General features: G+C 34.8%; 1 protein-coding gene and 1 pseudogene across 1 annotated transcript; one reads left to right on the forward strand and one right to left on the reverse strand.

Moving 5' to 3' along the window:
- Positions 1–4,309: 4,309 nt before the first annotated feature.
- Positions 4,310–6,007, forward strand: LOC143587708 (sugar carrier protein C-like; annotated as a pseudogene).
- A 10,307-nt stretch (positions 6,008–16,314) lies between these two features.
- LOC143587706 (succinate-semialdehyde dehydrogenase, mitochondrial-like) lies at positions 16,315–20,531 on the reverse strand. The gene is made up of 19 exons (XM_077068918.1): positions 20,327–20,531; positions 20,137–20,250; positions 19,912–20,011; positions 19,785–19,833; positions 19,618–19,705; positions 19,416–19,526; positions 19,247–19,309; positions 19,038–19,148; positions 18,811–18,954; positions 18,660–18,737; positions 18,514–18,580; positions 18,255–18,340; positions 18,056–18,088; positions 17,941–17,973; positions 17,680–17,780; positions 17,512–17,597; positions 16,826–16,932; positions 16,673–16,750; positions 16,315–16,589 (listed from the first exon to the last, which is right to left on the reverse strand). Exons 1-19 carry the CDS (start codon positions 20,408–20,410, stop codon positions 16,557–16,559), a joined length of 1,566 nt encoding a protein of 521 aa, XP_076925033.1. The 5' UTR covers positions 20,411–20,531; the 3' UTR covers positions 16,315–16,556.
- Between the last annotated feature and the right edge of the window lie 532 nt (positions 20,532–21,063).

The raw sequence follows: 21,063 nt of genomic DNA on the forward strand, positions 1-21,063 counted from the left end.
CAAACCTCAAACCTTCGTCAGGTTTTAGAAAAATTTGAGCTCGACAACCACACCGAATTGTTGGTCTCTTCCTTCTTTTATAATACTATCACACCCTCAAAATCCACTAACGGAGTTTTACCGTCAGAGGGTGTGAACTAACAGGATCGGAATCATTAGTTATAATCAAACACCATAAATAAATTTTTCAAACAACCAAGACATCAAGTCTTAAGTAAAAATGCGGAAGCGTAAATCGTAAGCCAAAACAGTTGCGCCACACAGGACGACTTAAAAACACAAGTTGTCAAGACAGAAATTAAAATCAGTTTTTAAAACAATGGTGTTTAGCGAATGCATGTCCTAAACCGCGCGCCCCGCCTCGGCTACCTGAGAATAACATACTAAAAGTGTCAACACAGGGTTGGTGAGTTCACAAGTTTATATAAATAAAGCGTTTGCGTTTACGTTTTGCGTTACCAGATAGTGTTAAGTGAATTTATATATCAATAGGTAGCTAACCTATCAACAGGTATTACTAAGTGTTCGACACCGAAGCTGACTGTTTATCAATTGCCTTGCCACCATGTCAACCATGACCATGGTAATGTGTTAGCCAAGATTACACCCACTCGACCTACAGTCGAGTTTAGAGTTGGGTGGGGTTTGTCAAACCCAGTAGTACTACTCAACAGTGACTCGCTATTATACAAATATTAACCGGTTCGATGTAATGAAGGACTTTGGTTGGTTTGTTTGCTACTTAGCCTTACAAGTGATATATAAAAGCTAAACAAAATCTACAGCGTTGGAGTATGTTATTTCCCCCAAATAAAAGAGTTTAGAGTAAAAAGGGGACGTGAAACTCACTGTTTGCGAAGATAACCAAAAGATCCGAGAAAAGGTGTGCGTCACAGAAAATCCTCACTAGTGTTCTAAAAACAAAAACGAGATTTTCTAAGTATTTAAACTACGAGTGGGTCCCTAGACTCGACACATACAACCTATGCATGAGATGCGTTTCGTGTTTCGTTTGTGAAATAAGTGCGACTCGACAAACACGTTGGTGATACGTTACATGTGTGAACAACTACTTAAGTGTCAAGTATTAACATTGTACATTACTAGCAATTATTCCCCACAAGGGCAATTTAGTCAAAAACATAGCAATTATCTATCAACAAGTACGTTTCATGTATTTTCACATAGCTCAGCAGCTAGTTTTATCAAGACAGATTTCTACTTGGAAAGATTACTCTATTCAACAGATCATAACATATCAATTAATTCACCAAAAATCTTCACAAAAGCACAAATGAGTTAGCTTTCCAGAACTATTTTTATTGTATTTTTATTCCACATAGTTTTCTCACAATGATCAAAACATTACAGTAAACTCATAGCAGTCAAAATCATGCACAACACAATGTTATTTGTTATTCCCGTTAAATGGTAATTCCAATAAATTCAAGACCAATTGGGTTAGCTTCTTAACTCAAAATTTTAACTTCCAGAAGTGGAACCAACTCATTTGGTCTTGTAGTTTATGAAATATGATAATTCAAAACAGCCTAACAGCAGACCCCACAATTCAGACTTGCACTACAGTTTTGTAAAATAATAAAAGTTAACTTTTACACGTCCAAAAATTACAAATTTGGACTATTTAGAAACTAGACTCAACCTAGTACACTGTAGTATTAATAATTTCGACCAATTACCATATTAACATCCAGTTACAGTAGTCTAAACATCAATTCAATGATCTGTCTAGTACCAGTTTACATCAAAACTCAACATAACAACAATCTATGAACCATAACTCATGCATATATCACTCTAGACACAAGATTTACCAACCATGCATATCAATTTCACGTTACACATATAGTTAGGGTTTTACTTGAAAGTTCAATTTCAAAGAACAAGTAATTAACAAGAAACAATAACTCAACTAGTTATCAGTTCACTAGCAATTCATCATCAAACATACAATCAAACCCTAACTCATCTTAATCATCACTTTCAAGAATTAGGGTTTTGATTAACCCATTAAATATCAAAATTAAACACATAGAATGCATAGAGAAGTTGTTAATTACCTATCTAGCACCTTAATTCCTTTGATGAAGCTTGGAAAAATACTTGTGTGTGTGTTCTTGCTTTCGGCCGTCCAAAGGGAGAGGGAGAGGGGAGCCGATCGATTAAGGGGTAGGGGAGGGAGTTTAGGGTTTTATTAATATTATAATATTAAGTATGTTTCACATAGGCCCCTCTACTTTTAGTTATTAAATTTCTAGTGTAAACAATAACTCTTGTCTCTTGTGTTTAGTATTACACATAACTTATCAAGTAACATATAGATTAACACATAATTATCAAGTATTTGTTGTTTTGATATTTGTCGTTTGTTCACCAATGGTTTGAGTCAACTCGTGTGCGTTTCGGTGCAATCCCGAAAGACTACATGTGTAGTGATTGTCAAGCGTCATTTAAAACCCTAGTTTAAATGTAATGAGATGTGCGTTATAGTTCAAGTGATCTTAAGTTTGAATTGACGGAGTTCGGAATTAACGGAGTTAATCTGAAATTGACGAGTGTCATATCATTCCCATGTTGAAAGAATTTTCGTTCCGAAAATTTGAGTCAAGTCGCGATGGGTGTCTGAAAAAGCAAAAAAAAAATAGTTTGTCATATCATCCCCCTAGTAGAAGGAAATTTCGTCCCGAAATTTAATTCATACCTCTGGTGTATTCTGACGGTTTGTCGGCTTTCGCGGTTTTCGGTGTTTGGCTAATCCTTCAAAAAGGTGAGGATACTTTTTCATCATTTGATCATCGCGTTCCCACGTGAACTCTGGTCCACGTCTCGAGTTCCAACGGATTTTGACGATATGCAATTTCAGCTAGTGTATTCGCATATGGGCAGACAAGCAGTGGGAAGACGTACACCATGACTGGCATCACTCAATATGCAATTTCAGACATATTTGATCACGTAAACAAGGTAATCTAATTATATAAAAAGGATATTTTTCTCGGGTATAACTTGGTAACTATTTTTCTTTTATGACCGTGAAAACCAATAATGACACAAACTTAAGTCAAAACGGGCAACATTGTTGGTTAAAACCGCAAACACGTTTAGCTAAACAAATCATATTTGCGCTAGAATGTGTATTTTCTATTAAGAAAATGTGTTTTATTTCCTTATATAATTTAAACTGATTGGTTATTTTCAATGTTGTAAAAAGTATGTTTACAAGGCCGGATACTCGCTACAAAGTATGTCGCCGAGACGAGTATCTTTAACTCCGCATAGTTACAAAGAATTGATCAAAGATGGTTAACCTCAGCCAGAATTACATCTAGTGGTGAACGTGGGAAAATTTTGACTTAAAAAATAATTCATAAATCTATAATATTAAAGAATAAATATCAATTTTTTAAATTAATAATCAACAATTATTAGAATAATTTATTATTTAAAAATGCATTTGTCTTATTTATATTATATTGATATTGACCTATTTTGTTATAAATATTATAAAACTTGTGATATTTGCCATATATGTAATATCCAAAATTTTCTTTATATTTACTATGTTCGAGTACACCTAACTCCTCAGTCGACCCACCTAGGGTCCGCCTAGAGACTTCTACAATCTTGGTTATTTTATGTTCAAATTTAAAGATAAATAATAAACAATACACGAGTTTTATAGTTTAAACACATTTTTATGGTACATATGCCAAAATAAAAAAGTTTGTATTTTTTATGGTACATACATATGAAAAAAAAATCAGGTGAAACTGGTCATGTTCGGGTTGGTGAGTCGAAAGCACAACCCACTAAACATTGCTACCTAATGATATGTTTTGTGTTTTAGCAAGATGATAGAGAATTTATATAGAAATTTTCGGCTATTGAAATATACAATGAATGCGTTCCCATGTTTAAATTTATCTTTTATTTAAATATATGATTTATTTAAAAAAAATTTATTAATTATTTATAATTAAAAAATAAACGGGTGTTTGGGCTCTCAAACCCATATAATTTTGGGAATGATCTATTATTAATCCAGATATATATGTAACGAACTGATCTATAAATACGGCCTTGTTTTTGCGATTAACCAATTTGTTATTCGATCAGTACGTCTTCTACTATTAATTGTACCTATACCTATTATTATTCAACTACAAAAACAACAAGAACAACAGCAGTTGGTGTAGAATCTTCTGGTATGGGAAAAGGCGACGTGGTGATAGCATGTGGCGATCTGGTATTCGGTTATAATATCGGAATCTCAGGCGGCGTGACAATAATGGCACCCTTTTTGAAGGAGTTTTTCCCAGAGGTTTACAAAAAGGAGTCGGAAACCAAAGCTTATTCTAGCAACCAGTATTGCAAGTTTAACACTACTGCAACGTTACCCATGTTTACATCATCCTTGTATTTGGCTGCACGTTTTGCTACCTGTCTTGCATCCTTTGTAACCAAAGTACCCGTTCATGGCCGCAAATTCTCCATGCTTACTGCCGGCATCACTTTCTGTATCGGTGCACTTTGCAATGCCTTTGCTGTATCCGTCTCGACGCTTATCGTCGGTCGGATTCTTCTCGGTATTGGGATTGGATTTGCTAATCAGGTAATTTTATTTTTATTTCACGACACCTCTTAACACTGCATTTAATTATATTTTGCTTTGGTTTTCTTATATAAATATATACGTATGTAGTCCGTACCTCTGTATGTTTGGGAGGTGGCTCCGTACAAGTGGCGCGGTGCATGCAACCAGCTGCCTCAACTCTCAATCACACTCGGGATTGTAGTCGCAAATGCCGTAAACTATGGGTTTGCCCAGGGCAAGGGCGAACGGGGCTGGCGTTTGAGTTTGGGTGGTACTATCGTCCCCGCTGTAACTTTACCGTCGGGTCTTTAACACTAGCAGCCGATACTCCAAACTCCCTTATTCAACGAGGAAAGCTTCAAGAAGCCAAAGAAAGACTACTCGAAATCCGCGGTCTGGATAACGTGGATGAAGAGTTCAGCGATCTGGTTGAAGCAAGTCATCAACAGTCTAAAATGATTAAAAGCTCATGGGCCAATCTTCATAACCGAAAGTATAGACCACAGGTGTTTTTCGCGTTTGTGATTCCATTTTTCCAACAACTAACCGGCATCAGTGTGTTCATGTTCTACGCTCCCGTTTTCTTTAAAACCATGGGGTTTGGAGACAGCGCGTCACTCCTTTCCGCACTCATCATTGGAGCGGTTAACATGGTACCAACAATCGCTTCGGTCCTCTGGGATGATAGATATTTAGGAAGAAGGTTTTGGTTTCTTGAAGCTGGCATTATCATGGCGGTTGTTCTGGTAAAGATTATTAATTTTTTTTTAAATATGTGCTTTGTTTAGGGTTTCTAATTAGTTATGATCAACTGAATTATGATATATTCTATAATTTTTTCTAGTTTGTGATTACGGTTATCTGTTATGAGCTTGGGATAAAAGAAAACCAGGGGTGGCTTGAGAAGTGTTATTCAATCCTCTTAGTTTTAGCCATTTGCTTATACGTTGTCAAGTTTGCGTGGTTATGGGGACTCCTGGGTTGGCTCGTGCCTACACAAGTCTTTCCAATCGAGATCCTATCAGCCGCACAAAGCATTAACGTTTTGGTTAATATGATCTTCACCTTCTTCAATGCACAATTCTTCATCCAATTGTTGTGTGCTTTTAGGTAAAACATATTTATAATCTATATTTACATAGATTTATCTTCTTTCACATGTGTGTATTAAGTTGCATGTATTTTTTTTTTATTTCAGGTTTACTTTGTTTATATTTTTTATGTTCTGGGCGGCCATTGTGACAACTATTATTTACTTTTTCTTGCCGGAGACAAAGGGGATTCCGATTGAAGAGATGGCTGAAATCTGGAAGGAACACTGGTATTGGAAAAGATTTGTTCCGGTGGTTGCTGATGAAGAAATGACGGATCTCAAGGATACAAAGGACAAACAAACAAGCATGATCAAGAATACAAAAAAGTAATTTTGGAATTAATATTTACGTATGTTTTCAGTACTAATTAAGCTTAGTAGTTTGAATTTACCAACGTGTAGAGGATTCTTTGTTTTAACGGTGGATATTTTAAACATTTTTATTGTTTAACTAGGTTCTCTTCTTTATCCTATCCATATTTTATTACTTTTACATGAATTACACGTTTGGCTTGAAAAGTCTTAAAAAAAAGCCTCAAATAATTAATCTTTACCCGAATAGTATCGGGTTCGGTGTAATAAAAGTCATGTGTATAGTCGGGTATCGAAGATGAATCGGAGTCCAATTTTTTAGAGGAATTTAAAAGTATAGTGAATAGAATGAGATGTTTTTTTTTGTAGTGTATTAAAGAAAATGAGGTATGTAAATAAAGAGAATATGAATTTTCTTCATGAAAAGGGCTTTTGACCGTTGGAAGTTAAACGATCTTTTGCCCGTCCTCCCTATACCGCCCAGCCCATATACTGTCTCTAGACCGCCACCCGACGGTGTTCAACGCTCAATCCACCCCTATATTGCCCTAAAACCTCGATCGATTATGTAGATGAGAACAAAAGAGAAAACAAAACCAACCAATTAAAAAGATAGCCACAAAACCAAATAAATATCCAAGCATAAGAACACCCCGATAACGACGCCAAATATTGATCGATTTCGAATGGGTCGATCAAAGATTAACAGAAGAATGTGCTCCTAACCACCTCAAATTACTTATGGTAAAAAAGGTTGTCGGTGTAATATACATCCTTACGTACCTTTAATGTTGTTCTCTTTGCCCCTGGTGAATGGTCCATTCGGATTTGTTTTTGTTTGTCCCCGTAAAGACTTCCTAGGATGTCCCATCTTGGCACTACTCACACACAAGCTACCTAAAATAAATCGGTGAGTTCCTGGATGGACATTCCCCGTGAGCAAAGCATACAATATTTGTGGTACGAGGGGCCAGATGTTACAAATGATATCAAGAGTCACTCTTCATCCATTCGGATGGTTGGGGGAAACCTCATCGAAAACGATAAGTCCCTAAAGGGGAAGGTGATTGTAACAATACAAATAAGATTAACATGGCCAATTGTAAATTCTAGGCAACCCCCACATTTGTCGTGGACATGATAGATTTTGGTTCATAAGGGATGTCATGCCTCTTAAATTATCAATGCGTTTTTGGCTTAGTTTGTTGCGGACTAAATAAAAACTCTCCAGTTAAGTGTGGTTAGGTGGAAGTTTTTATATGATGAGTGACCTCGTACCTCGGAAACCAAAAATAAAAATATTTGTAGGCTCGTTGATGGGCTATCCATCAACGGAAATCAAACAAGATTGGTGGTACGAGGGATCGGAGGTTACACTTAAACTACGAATAGTTCATGGTCGATCTTTAAACTTGATTGATTAAATGGTTTATGAAGCTTTGTCTAGTGTCTTTTGACAAATTTGATTAATGATTGAAATATTGAACAATGATTGAATGTAATCACAAATGGTTATTTAATTTTATTAAAACATTCTTAATAAAGAACATCAACATTCATCTATCAAAAGTAATTGGTGAAAAGAAACCTTCATAATATGAAGTTTGGACAAATGTATGCAATATAGATCATGAACATTCAACAAGCTTTAACATAAATTGAAGATCATATCATAATAATAACTCATGTAGTCAATGGTGCAAGAAAATCTAAGAAAACATGAGTTCAAAACAATACAAAGTAAGTAATCGCGTGCTTCCAACCAGATGATTACAAGAAATGGTGTCACAAATCATAGACGTGATAAAACCCTAAAGTTATGCAACGGGAGAATAAAATCATGAAAAAGCGTTTGATTAAATATAAAATGTCCCACTAGGATTCCAGATACAAGAACAGAAGAAACCCGTAAAGAAGAATAACAACAAAAATTAAAACATTTTGAATTTCTTAACGTTTATCTTGTAGGAATGAGTAAATAACTTCAATAATTATAAAAAAAATGATACAACAACGAAAGTTGCTAGCCAATATGCGATAATCTCAAAATAAAGAACGACAGTTATACCCTTAATCAGTTAATTTAGTTAGAGAAAATTTTTGTTTGCGTCCTTGTTTGAGGGAGGAGTCATGTTGACTCCACAAAAAAGAAATGACGGGTTGAATACTCATGGTTCCAACCAGTTCATTTTTGAAACCACGGGGATTCATCCAACACATTTTTATAGAGGAGTCAAGGTGACTCCTCCGGTCTTCTCTCAAACCACATGGATGAGTAATTTTCTCATTTATTTATTTATTTATTAGAAAAGCCAATTTCATCAAGCAAAAAAAATGGGACCTCCAGGTAAAATACCAGGAGCGAAGCCCAGATACAAGAAGAAAAAGAATGTAAATAATACTTAATCATACTTATTCAGTTAGTTTAATTAGATATATTATTTATACCCTTCCCAATTAATATAAATAGTTCAATATGCTTATCTATGTTTAGCACTAAGGAATGTGTGCTCCTAAAACTGCCATGTACACTTTGTGTTACTTACTTCCATTTTTGTTCTTAGAATCATATCAAGCGTGTTAAATAAATAAAATAGAGTATGCTGTTATATTTGATAAAATTCCCAAGAATCTTGTACTTTGTTACTATTCATAAACTGATAAAGAAAGATGTAGGAGTATATTTTGCATAATGCTATTATTTCTACCTCAAATCACTTATCATACTATTATTATTATTATTATTATTATTACTATTATTATTATTACTATTATTATTATTATTATTATTATTATTATTATTATCCTGCTGTAATTAGTTACATGCGTTAATCGAGCTGGTGATGCGTTAAGAATCCTAACCAAAAGAGAGGAGAAATATGATCTGCTATTTCTAGGAGGTAAACTGGAAGAGGTAGATGCTATCACATTCCTCCGATTAACAAAGAATATGGGCATTCCGTCAATGGGTAATCTTGAAATCAAACTCTTCTTGTTAAATTTAATGTTTATTTTCCAACGCTAACGCATCTTCGTTATAAAATGAAGTAATGCATGAGGAGGAAGATGACGACTTCGTATGTAACATGCTTGAGAATGGTGCTCTTAGTGTCGTCAAAAGGCCGCTTACTGATGATGTATTTATCCGTGCCAGACGGTGTGTGAGAAATGAGCGACTGAAGAAGCATGGTGAACTTGAAAGTGATCGTCTTGCTGTTGGAAAAAAGGTTAGAAGGAGTCATGCAATAAGGAACTCAGATGTCCAGCTACATGAAAATGAAGGCTTTTATGCAAAGATGTCATTGGAATGGACTAAAGAACTGCATTCTGAATTTCTTAGAGCTGCTCTTCAACTTGCAAAAGAAGGGAGTAAGACTTTATAACCTTACTTTATGTTTGTCTTACTCTTATCACTTATGTTTATCCTTAATTTCTTAGAGCTGCTCTTATTTTTCATTTTATGTAAAGATGTAATTGGAATGGACTAAAGAACTGCATTCTGAACTAAGTGCCTTTGTTTTTTCTTTTATTAGATTGCACCCCGAAAAACATACTTGATGGGAGTGCATGGACTTACAAGGACTCAAGTTGCGAGTCATCTGCAGGTTTGAGATTCATATCAAACATCTTGGTGTTAATAACCATAATATAAGTTTTACTAAAATCAGTTGTCGTAAACATGGGTTAAAAAAGGTTTTTTTTTTCGAATGGCGTTTAAAAAAGAACTAGTTTTATTGTTCCCTCTAAGTCACGTGTTTTTTAGTGGTATTTTCCGGTTTCGTATGTTTATTTAGACTATTGTTTGAAGTTTGACCTTTGAATATGTGTTCAACATATGCATACTAATTAATTTGTATTATCTGGTTTTGTATTTTTATTGCGATTCTATACAACTAAAATGTCACTAACAAAAAAAAAGTTATTCGGTTTATTTCAGATTTTACAGTTAATTCTGGATTATAATCCAATCCGAATTGAACTCATTAGATTCAGATAGGAAAATCCCAGCTTCAGATCGGATTGGGTTTCATATAGGGTCCTAAAATTTTCAAATGAACTGAATAATCCGTTATCCAGTCTGATGAACACCACAAAGAAACAAAAAAAAAACTTACAAATTAATTGTGTTGATGAGTAAAGATTAGCACCATAATTTATCATAATGTACCTTACAAAACTTGGATATAAAAATTAAACCATGTAGATAAAATCAACAAACTCACATACAAAAAGTAAAACTAGGCAGTGTTTCTCTTGAATAGATTTATTATTGCTATTATTTATCTTCTAAGGTGTTACCCAAATCTCATTATAGAAATGGCGTCTTGCTTTAAAGAAGTTACATGGAAATGTTGGATCACCAAAGACACCAAAAATTCGCGCAAGCAATGTGATGCCGGGTCGGTGCGTACAGTTTCGTGATTGAGTCCAGATGCAAGCTATGGATAATGGTGTTTCTGTTTGAATTTCAAAAGTCTTGAATAATCCTTTTCTTTTATTTAAGTTTGCATATTTTGTGGTGCTTATCTTTTGTTTAAAGTTTCATATTATCTGTTTGGTTTGTAAACTATATGTACTTTGGGTTTGATGTTATGGAGTTTTTAGTTGAATGTTATGTTTGTTTGCAATATCGTCTTTAATTAACTAAAGGTCATGAGCCATTTGAATGCTTGTGTTCCGGCATCACAATGGCTCTAAAGAAGAAGAGGAAAAGGATAGTGATCACTTGAACACTCGATCGGTAATTAATTACTGGTCCGTTCATCATTGAGGAAAAGCTATGGCCGGTTTCCAAAACGTTTGAAAGGTCTCTGATAATTGTCTTTTAAATGGGATGCCACCTACTGCCAATTGGCTAACATTTATTCGCTGTTCGATTATTAACTTGCTGAGATAAGAATGTATTTGCATTATTGAGCACAGAATGACTGTTACTGACCTGATTCATAATAACATTATGTTCTTGACAAAACACATATTAATATTTCTGAGTGCATGAGCTCACAATTTCAATTGCATGTATTTGAAAGACATAGATAACAAAGTAAATGTGTAGTCAAAGGCTCCAAATCATATCTTTGAGATGTCAACATATTCTATCTCTATTTCAGTTAGTTACTTAAAAAAGTAGATGAAATGACACCCATCATAACCTGTAAACAGATATCAAGATAATTCGTTAAAAAAAAAGTAGTCAAAATTAGTGCGAGTGAATTATGGGCTTACTTGGTATTAGGAATTATGAACAAATTACTCCCGCTCATAGCAAATCTAAATTCAAATTCAAATATTGTTTTAGTCAATGGTTGTTATAGGTTGCCGTATGTAGTGCGTTAATTTCTCCTGTATTCATGTATAGCTTGGCTATATATTCTCCACTAATATTGATGTAAATTATTGAAGCCAATAATATTCAATCTCTATATGGTATCACAGCTTCTAAACTCGAAAAAGTAAATTCGATCCTTTTTCTTTTCCTTTTCCAAACAACCATCATCAATGGCAGCCTCACAAAACCTAATTCCCATTACTGCCGCCACCCACTTCACCACCAAACTAAACTCTAATAACTTTTCCGTTTGGCGGCGTCACGTCCAGTCCACTTTGATCGGACTAGGGCTGGACAACTTCACCACCAAACTAAACTCTAATAACTTTTCCGTTTGGCGGCGTCACGTCCAGTCCACTTTGATCGGACTAGGGCTGGACAACTTCATCACCGGTGACGTCGGCGCACCGTCAAAAACTATTACCAAAACTATTACCAACAATACTATCATTCCAAATCCGGAATACACTACCTGGTACCGTCAAGATCAGATTCTGTTTAGTGCTATTCTCGGTTCATGCTCCGATGACATCCAGCCTCTTATTGCCTCGGCTGCGACTTCCAAAGAGGCTTGGGATCGTCTCACATCTAGCTTTGCAAGCAAATCAAGATCCACTGAATTATGATATATTATATAATTTTTTCTAATTTGTGATTACGGTTATCTGTTATGAGCTTGGGATAAAAGAAAACCAGGGGTGGCTTGAGAAGTGTTATTCAATCCTCTTAGTTTTAGCCATTTGCTTATACGTTGTCAAGTTTGCGTGGTTATGGGGACTCCTGGGTTGGCTCGTGCCTACACAAGTCTTTCCAATCGAGATCCTATCAGCCGCACAAAGCATTAACGTTTTGGTTAATATGATCTTCACCTTCTTCAATGCACAATTCTTCATCCAATTGTTGTGTGCTTTTAGGTAAAACATATTTATAATCTATATTTACATAGATTTATCTTCTTTCACATGTGTGTATTAAGTTGCATGTATTTTTTTTTTATTTCAGGTTTACTTTGTTTATATTTTTTATGTTCTGGGCGGCCATTGTGACAACTATTATTTACTTTTTCTTGCCGGAGACAAAGGGGATTCCGATTGAAGAGATGGCTGAAATCTGGAAGGAACACTGGTATTGGAAAAGATTTGTTCCGGTGGTTGCTGATGAAGAAATGACGGATCTCAAGGATACAAAGGACAAACAAACAAGCATGATCAAGAATACAAAAAAGTAATTTAGGAATTAATATTTACGTATGTTTTCAGTACTAATTAAGCTTAGTAGTTTGAATTTACCAACGTGTAGAGGATTCTTTGTTTTAACGGTGGATATTTTAAACATTTTTATTGTTTAATAGGTTCTCTTCTTTATCCTATCCATATTTTATTACTTTTACATGAATTACACGTTTGGCTTGGAAAGTCATAAAAAAAGTCTCAAATAATTAGTCTTTACCATAATAGTATCGGGTTCGGTGCAATAAAAGTCATGTGTATAGTCGGGTATCGAAGATGAATCGGAGTCCAATTTTTTAGAGGAATTTAAAAGTATAGTGAATAGAATGAGATGTTTTTTTTTGTAGTGTATTAAAGAAAATGAGGTATGTAAATAAAGAGAATATGAATTTTCTTCATGAAAAGGGCTTTTGACCGTTGGAAGTTAAACGATCTTTTGCCCGTCCTCCCTATACCGCCCAGCCCATATACTGTCTCTAGACCGCCACCCGACGGTGTTCAACGCTCAATCCACCCCTATATTGCCCTAAAACCTCGATCGATTATGTAGATGAGAACAAAAGAGAAAGCGAAACCAACCAATTAAAAAGATAGCCACAAAACCAAATAAATATCCAAGCATAAGAACACCCCGATTTCGACGCCAAATATTGATCGATTTCGAATGGGTCGATCAAAGATAACGGAAGAATGTGCTCCTAACCACCTCAAATTACTTACGGTAAAAAAGGTTGTCGGTGTAATATACACCCTTACATACCTTTAATGTTGTTCTCTTTGCCCCTGGTGAATGGTCCATTCGGATTTGTTTTTGTTTGTCCCCGCGAAGACTTCCTAGGATGTCACATCTTGGCACTACTCCCACACAAGCAACCTAAAATAAATCGGTGAGTTCCAGGATGGACATTCCCCGAGTGCAAAGCATACAATATTTGTGGTACGAGGGGCCAGATGTTACAAAGATGTTACAAATGATATCAGAGTCACTCTTCATCCATTCGGATGGTTGGGGGAAACCTCATCGAAAACGATAAGTCCCTAAAGGGGAAGGTGATTGTAACAATACAAATAAGATTAACATGGCCAATTGTAAAATTCTAGGTAACCCCCACATTTGTCGTGGACATGATAGATTTTGGTTCATAAGGGATGTCATGCCTCTTAAATTATCAATGCGTTTTTGGCTTAGTTTGTTGCGGACTAAATAAAAACTCTCCAGTTAAGTGTGGTTAGGTGGAAGTTTTTATATGATGAGTGACCTCGTACTGGGGAAACCAAAAATAAAAATATTTGTAGGCTCGTTGATGGGCTATCCATCAACCGAAATCAAACAAGATTGGTGGTACGAGGGGTTGGAAGTTACACTTAAACTACGAATAGTTCATGGTCGATCTTTAAACTTGATTGATTAAATGGTTTATGAAGCTTTGTCTAGTGTCTTTTGACAACTTTGATTAATGATTGAAATATTGAACAATGATTGAATGTAATCACAAATGGTTATTTAATTTTATTAAAACATTCTTAATAAAGAACATCAACATTCATCTATCACAAGTAATTGGTGAAAAGAAACCTTCATAATATGAAGTTTGGACAAATGTATGCAATATAGATCATGAACATTCAACAAGCTCTAACATAAATTGAAGATCATATCATAATAATAACTCAAGTAGTCAATGGTGCAAGAAAATCTAAGAAAAGATGAGTTCAAAACAATACAGAGTAAGTAATCGTGTGCTTCCAACCAGATGATTACAAGAAATGGTGTCACAAATCATAGACGTGATAAAACCCTAAAGTTATGCAACGGGAGAATAAAATCATGAAAAAGCGTTTGATTAAATATAAAATGTCCCACTAGGATTCCAGATACAAGAACAGAAGAAACATGTAAATAAGAATAACAACAAAAATTAAAACACAACTTTACTTAGAGCACCTCTAAAAGAACGTGGCCCAGTGTTCAGAATTCTCCACCACGTAAATCTAGATCAGCTGGTATGTATGTAATCATAATAACTAGGCCTGTAAATGGACTAAACGTTCAGTGAACTGTTCGTGAACCATTTGGCAGGAAGTTCGTTTATATCCATTCATTTATTAAACGAACGAACATGAACAATATCTTGTTTCATCATTATGTATTCAGTTTCCACAATGGGATTTTGCAGGTTCGTTGCCTTTTTTTGAAGATGCATCAGAGCCTGAAGTTAATGGTGCGCCGTTTTTGCAGCCTAAAACGGATGATTTAGTAAAAGCTTTAGAAGATGTACATCTTGGCTACGTGTTGTCACGGTTCGGTCTTGATACGGTTAATGAGTGGTCCAGTGTTCTTTTGCTTGGTGAGCAGAAACGGCTCGCGTTTGCACGCCTGTTGCTTTCTCAACCAGACCTTGTTCTCTTGGATGAATCCACTAGTGCTCTAGATGAAGACAACGAGGTATTTCTTGACTAATAATAATGTTAACTAGGATTGCCCCTCGTGTTACAGTGGGAATTCTTCAGTCGGTATAGGTTCGATTTGCTACGGTACCATACACTCGTACAGTACTGGCATTCGGTATGATAACCGAAAGAAAAGAGCCAAAGAAATATAGTTGTGATAATGACAAAAGGATTTTGACACATGTTTTACATCCAATTGATAGATCATAGAAACAAATAAAGCCGTGATATGCCCAAAAGGATACCAACAGGTGTTTTACTATGATCAAAAACCATAAAAACAAATACCGGTACCATGTCGATATCGAGTCGCTTCGTCACAAAATTTATACCAAAATTTCAAGAAAAAAAGAAAGTTAAAAACACCTGCGTAGACTTTTTATAAAAGTTGTGGCCAAATTTCAAAGAACAAAAGTTTCATGGTCAGTCTAAAAAACTTGAAAACTATATGAATTCAAATTTATATAAAAAAAATTGTAGCAAAACTATAAACACATAAAACTTGTGGTCAATTTATTGAAAATGAACACTGTACTAAATTAATTTTTTTAAAAACCTTTGTGGCTAAACTTTAAAACACAACTATACTAACAGACAGATATATATATATATATATATATATATATATATATATATATATATATATGTGGGTGGCAGGGTAGCGGGCTTTTTGGTATTAGTTCACCCGAAACTGTTTAGTATTTTTTTCAACAATTACAAAAATATGTCACATAAATGCAGTTTTGCTACTGTTTCTTTTTAAGCTGCCTTTTGTGGGCTTGTCTGAGTTGACCCGTTCATAGGTCGAAATATTATTGACTAACATGCTTATATTTGCAGGCTCACTTGTATGATAAAGTTAATGAAGCAGGAATCACATACATAAGTATTGGGCACCGAGCAAGCCTTGTTAAATTCCATAAAAAGGCTTTGCAGATCACACCTATGCGTTGGGAGTCTACGCAGCCTAACTGGAGCATAAAAGAAAGCCCGGTCTTTGATTGTTGAGCGGGATATATCCTACATATCTGCAATCATAAATCTTGATTTGCAGGGTCAGTTGTTCATCTATTGATATACTTGTACCCTCAATAAAGTATCTCAGTTGTAAACAATAAACATCTGAGATGCAACTTTCTATTTTATCATCAGATGGGTATATATGTAGCAATTAGCATCCTTAATTTATTCAATTTATTTTGTTATTACTTTAATCATAACCTTGAAAATGGTTCCAAATTTTCATTTTTGAATGTATATATATACAGAAGCATTTAATGAACGTTTACATTGTTTATAAACATCATTGTAGTTCGTACCGGTATAATGCTTTAAGATACTGCAAAATGTTTGAAAAGCAAATCAAACCAGTTAATTTATTAAGCAAGCTAACACAATTCAGGTTACACCATTTATTCTGAAAAAAAACATACAATCTCACCAACCACGAACATCTCTCCTACACCTATCTCACCCTCGAACAACCTCAGCCTCACTAACCTATGAACGCAAATCTCAGAACCCGAATCAACCCAAGTTTCCCATACAAATATACTTGATCTGCAAATAACCAACAATCACACACATGTTTCAGAATATGTTCTATTCAAACAGGTCAAATTACATGTGTTTTTGATACTTACTTCAGTGTACTCATCCAATCCATATTTGGAACCTTCCCGTCCTAAACCAGACTGCTTATAACCTCCAAACGGTGCCACCTGCATGTCATCCATTCAAGTCATTTGGTTGTTAACAGGTCAATCTCAACAAAACAGGTCGAATGAAAAACTTACCTCTGTAGAAACTAATCCCTCATTGACTCCGACTATACCATACTCAAGAGTCTCAGATACACGCCACGAACGCTTGATGCTATTTGTGAAAAGGTAAGCAGCTAATCCTGCACATGTATGTATATGTTTTAACAACTCATATATGCCCTTACAAAGTGGTACAAATATTAAATATACAAAATTGATTAAAAACAATATATTAAATGTCTATTTTACTCTTATTTTTCTTTAACTTCAAAATTTCATATATGGATTTGAACTTTAAATTTTTTTATTTACCCATTTTTAGCTTCTTTTCTTTTTACCTAATTTTAGCTTAATTTTTAATTTAATTTTTACTCATAAGCAATAGTTTTCTTAAAATATCCGATCGCCTATTGTTCAATCACTTGCGATTAAACTTGGTTCGATTATCTAATTCGAACATACAGATCCAAATGCTCGATTATCTGCCGTCGAGAGAACAAAAGAGAGACGACGGTTTCCTTCATTTGCTTGTCGTTGATGTCAATCAAAATCCAGTTAAGAAATAGGGTTTAAACAAATATAATGGAAAAGGGGTAGAATGGTCATTAAGTAAAAGTTCATTAAAGTTGGGGTGTATATCATATATTTAGTTTTGATTGGCTATATATGAAAGTATTCTAGCTTGTAAAGGTATATACAAAATTAATCCTATAAAGAACCTGCATTAGTGTCGTTAGCAATCTGTATAGCTTCTTCTTCGGTTTTAAACCGTATAATAGGTGCAACAGGTCCAAATACTTCCTGCCTGTACCAACAAATATTTAAAATAAAATTTTTAACAATTTCAATGAACTAACATGATATTAAAAAAGAAAGTTTGAGATTACCTTGCTATGAGCATATCGTTCTTGACATCACCTATAATTGTAGGCTCATAAAAAGTAAACCCGAGGCTATGCCTCTTACCTCCCGCGAGAACTTTTGCTCCCTGTGTTCAACAATAGTTAATGGAGGGTAGTTTTGGCATTTGCATGTTTTGGTAAGCACGTTTGATGTTGATGTTCTAGGATAATACTTCTTGCATTGATACAAGTTACCAAAAAAGCAAACGCGAAGACATAATTTTGAATTTATGTGGTAAATCATACCTTTGAGATAGCATCTTGCACAAATGACTCAACCTGCAAGTTAATAAAAAAAAAGTTAAATTGATTCAAATGTATTCGGGACGAAAATTTTGAAACTTTGAAATAAATATAGAACCTTCTGTACAGCAGCCTCGTTGATAAGTGGCCCCTGCAAAAGATATTCAGAACCTATTAAGTACTCTAAAGTTTAGCTGATACTAAAGTTGTTTTAACTTGTTTAAGAAATTTATATACTGCAGACAATGAAGAACCATATATTCGGGATACAAATTGGTCAATTTGACTATCTTTAGTAACATGTATAAACTGATTACCTGAACCACACCTTCACTAAAACCATTGCCAACTTTAAGGTCCTTAACAGCATTTGAAAAGGCACTTGTAAACTTCTCATATATGCCTACAAAAAAGGTAAACAGATAAACATACTAACCATTAAAAAAAAGTCAAATTACTTTGATCCAAACAAAAAGAATATTCAATGGTTTATGAAAACATGTAGAAAGCGAAAAAAACAAATGTCTCATTTAAGCTTTAATCACAATGTGAAATAAAAATAATTTCTTATTATACCTTCTTGCACAAGTATTCTATTGGCACATACACATGTCTGTCCACTGTTGCGAAACTTGGTTGCCAACTGAAATCACAGGTGAAGCTTTTTAATACAATATTTTAATATCATAAATAATCATATAATAGAAATACTAATCACTTACAGTCCCTTTGAGTGCTACTTCCAGATCAGCATCATCAAAGACTATGCATGGTGCATTACCACCAAGTTCTAAAGATACCTAAAAGAGACAACATGTAAAACAAAATTAACAATCACAACAACATTTGTATTATAAGTTTGGTTCCAATTACCTTTTTAACAGTCTCGGCTGCACCAGCCATCAGTTTCTTTCCAACAGCTGTTGAACCAGTAAACGTTATCTTTCTTACTTGTGTACTCTCAAGTAAAGAATTTCCTATTTTAGGAGCATCTCCCATCACCACATTCAACACACCCTGTCATTTTACAAAATACAAATGAATTTAAAAAAAACATAAAATACAATTATATATCATGATGGTAAGTTTAAAAGACATACCGGTGGGATTCCAGATTGAAGCGCCAGCTCAGCAGCTGCTAATGCAGTCAAAGGTGTAAACTCAGAAGGCTTTATCACCACAGTACACCCACATGCAAGAGCAGGGCCAACCTGACACATCGGCAACACGGGTATTGGGTCAAAACGAGTCGAGTTGACCATTCTTCGTATAAACTAATTTAAATTGTTAATTAACGTAAATATCGTACCTTCCGAGTAATCATGGCCAAGGGAAAATTCCATGGAGTTATTGCAGCAACAACACCAACAGGCTGCAGATTACATGAATCATTGAACTTAATTCTTAAAAAAACACATGACAACTACATAATGATTCACATGTTTATGATAACAAACAGTTTGCATGAAATAAGCGACCTGTTTTATAACAAGAACACGACGGTCAGGCAGTGTTGATGGAATTATATCACCATAAACACGCTTTGCCTCCTCTGCAAAGAACTCAAGAAAACTAGCCCCATATCCAACCTGCAACACTTGAGAAAATCACATTAATAACCACAAATATTGAATCAGTACAAAAAAACATATCCAATATGTTTAATATCCATATCCATACCTCCCCAATTGCTTCTTTTAGAGGTTTTCCTTGCTCCAGAGTTATAAGCTCTCCAAGTTCCTCTTTATGTTCCATCAGCAAGTTATACCTATTGTCAAGTTAACTATTCATAAGTAATGTCATAACTTATAAGTAAACAAACTAGCTACAATATCACCAATCATTACCAACTACGCAGGCGATTACTTCTTTCGGAACCAGTAAGCTTGCTCCAATCTACACAGAAATTAACATCCTATCACATAAATCACATGCAAACTCAATAATAATCTTTCATCAGTAAACAATTCGTACGGCCAAACGCTTCATAGGCGGAAGAGATAGCATCTTTAGTCTCCTTCTCTCCCATGCAAGCAACAGAAGCTATAACCTCACCACTAGCAGGATTGTTAACCTAATTACACATGTCAATTTTGAAAAGTCAACTCAATTTTACACTATAGCAGCATAATTATTGTTACTTAGGTTAATTACACCTAATAAAATGATAATTAGACCTAATTTGATACAAATGAGTACCTCAATAGTCCGTCCATCGTAGGCATCAGTCCATTTGCCTCCGATCAAACCTTTGGTTTGCAGTAATCCGGAGCTTTTGAGCCTAGAAACAATACTTTGTGTTCCGGTGGTCATCTGGAACCTCAATTCGTTATTTAATCAATCAAAACCCTAATAATGATGTAATAATAATAATTAAGAACGGACGAACCTCTCGATGTGGAATAGTGTTGAATTTACAACGTAAAGAGTGAATTGTGGTGGTGCGATGGAGTAGTAGTGTTTTTAACATCATGATTTCCGACTGTTTCCGCCACGTATTTGAAGCCGGTCCGCCGCCTATGGGTGACGGTACAAATGGCGATCGTATCAACAAATGGAAGAAACGAATGTCAAGTTTTGAATTTCTGAGTCAGGATTTGTTGTACCACAAATAATAATAATAATAATAATAATAATCTCTAGATATTTTTATTCAATTATAACCAGGAAAGCTGCTGACGTGGAATTGTCAACTTTTATGCTTCTAAGGGCTATTTAGAGAGCATGTAAACGAGTCGAGCTATTGTTTTACGGAGTGTAAACGAGTCGAGCGGTTGGAAATTAGATCTATAAAAAACTCGAAACAACTCGAGCCTTAAACAAAGAACGTTTTTTCACTATAGATGGAACACCTAAATACTTCGAAGATGAGATACGCACTAGTCGATTTATAAGTAAATCACTAAGTTACCTTGGAACGATTTGTATGAGCGTAACCGGCTCAACGCTCCAAGGATTTTGCGATATTGCCTTGTTCTAACAACCGTAGGTTCAAATGTAAGGTTGAGGTACATACTCAAGGATATTAATGATAAAGCTACATAGACATATCAATTTTAAAAATAAGGTTTGTTTAGCGTTTAACAACTTTTTTTTGTAAAAAACACAATGTGTAACATATTTCAT

The sequence above is a fragment of the Bidens hawaiensis genome, unplaced genomic scaffold, assembly GCF_021521415.1.
Source record: "Bidens hawaiensis isolate Kalapana, Puna unplaced genomic scaffold, B.hawaiensis_p1.1 tig00035841_1, whole genome shotgun sequence".
NCBI classification, from domain to species: domain Eukaryota; kingdom Viridiplantae; phylum Streptophyta; class Magnoliopsida; order Asterales; family Asteraceae; genus Bidens; species Bidens hawaiensis.

What these genes read in the sequence shown, in the direction of transcription:
- LOC143587706 (XM_077068918.1), bottom strand. Translation starts at nt 20,410, where the DNA reads ATGATGTTAAAAACACTACTACTCCATCGCACCACCACAATTCACTCT. An exon ending in CGCCTATGAAGCGTTTGGCC is followed by an intron (nt 19,834 to 19,911) that starts GTACGAATTGTT and finishes ATTTCTGTGTAG; the next exon opens with ATTGGAGCAAGCTTACTGGT. An exon ending in TAAAAGAAGCAATTGGGGAG is followed by an intron (nt 19,527 to 19,617) that starts GTATGGATATGG and finishes CAAGTGTTGCAG; the next exon opens with GTTGGATATGGGGCTAGTTT.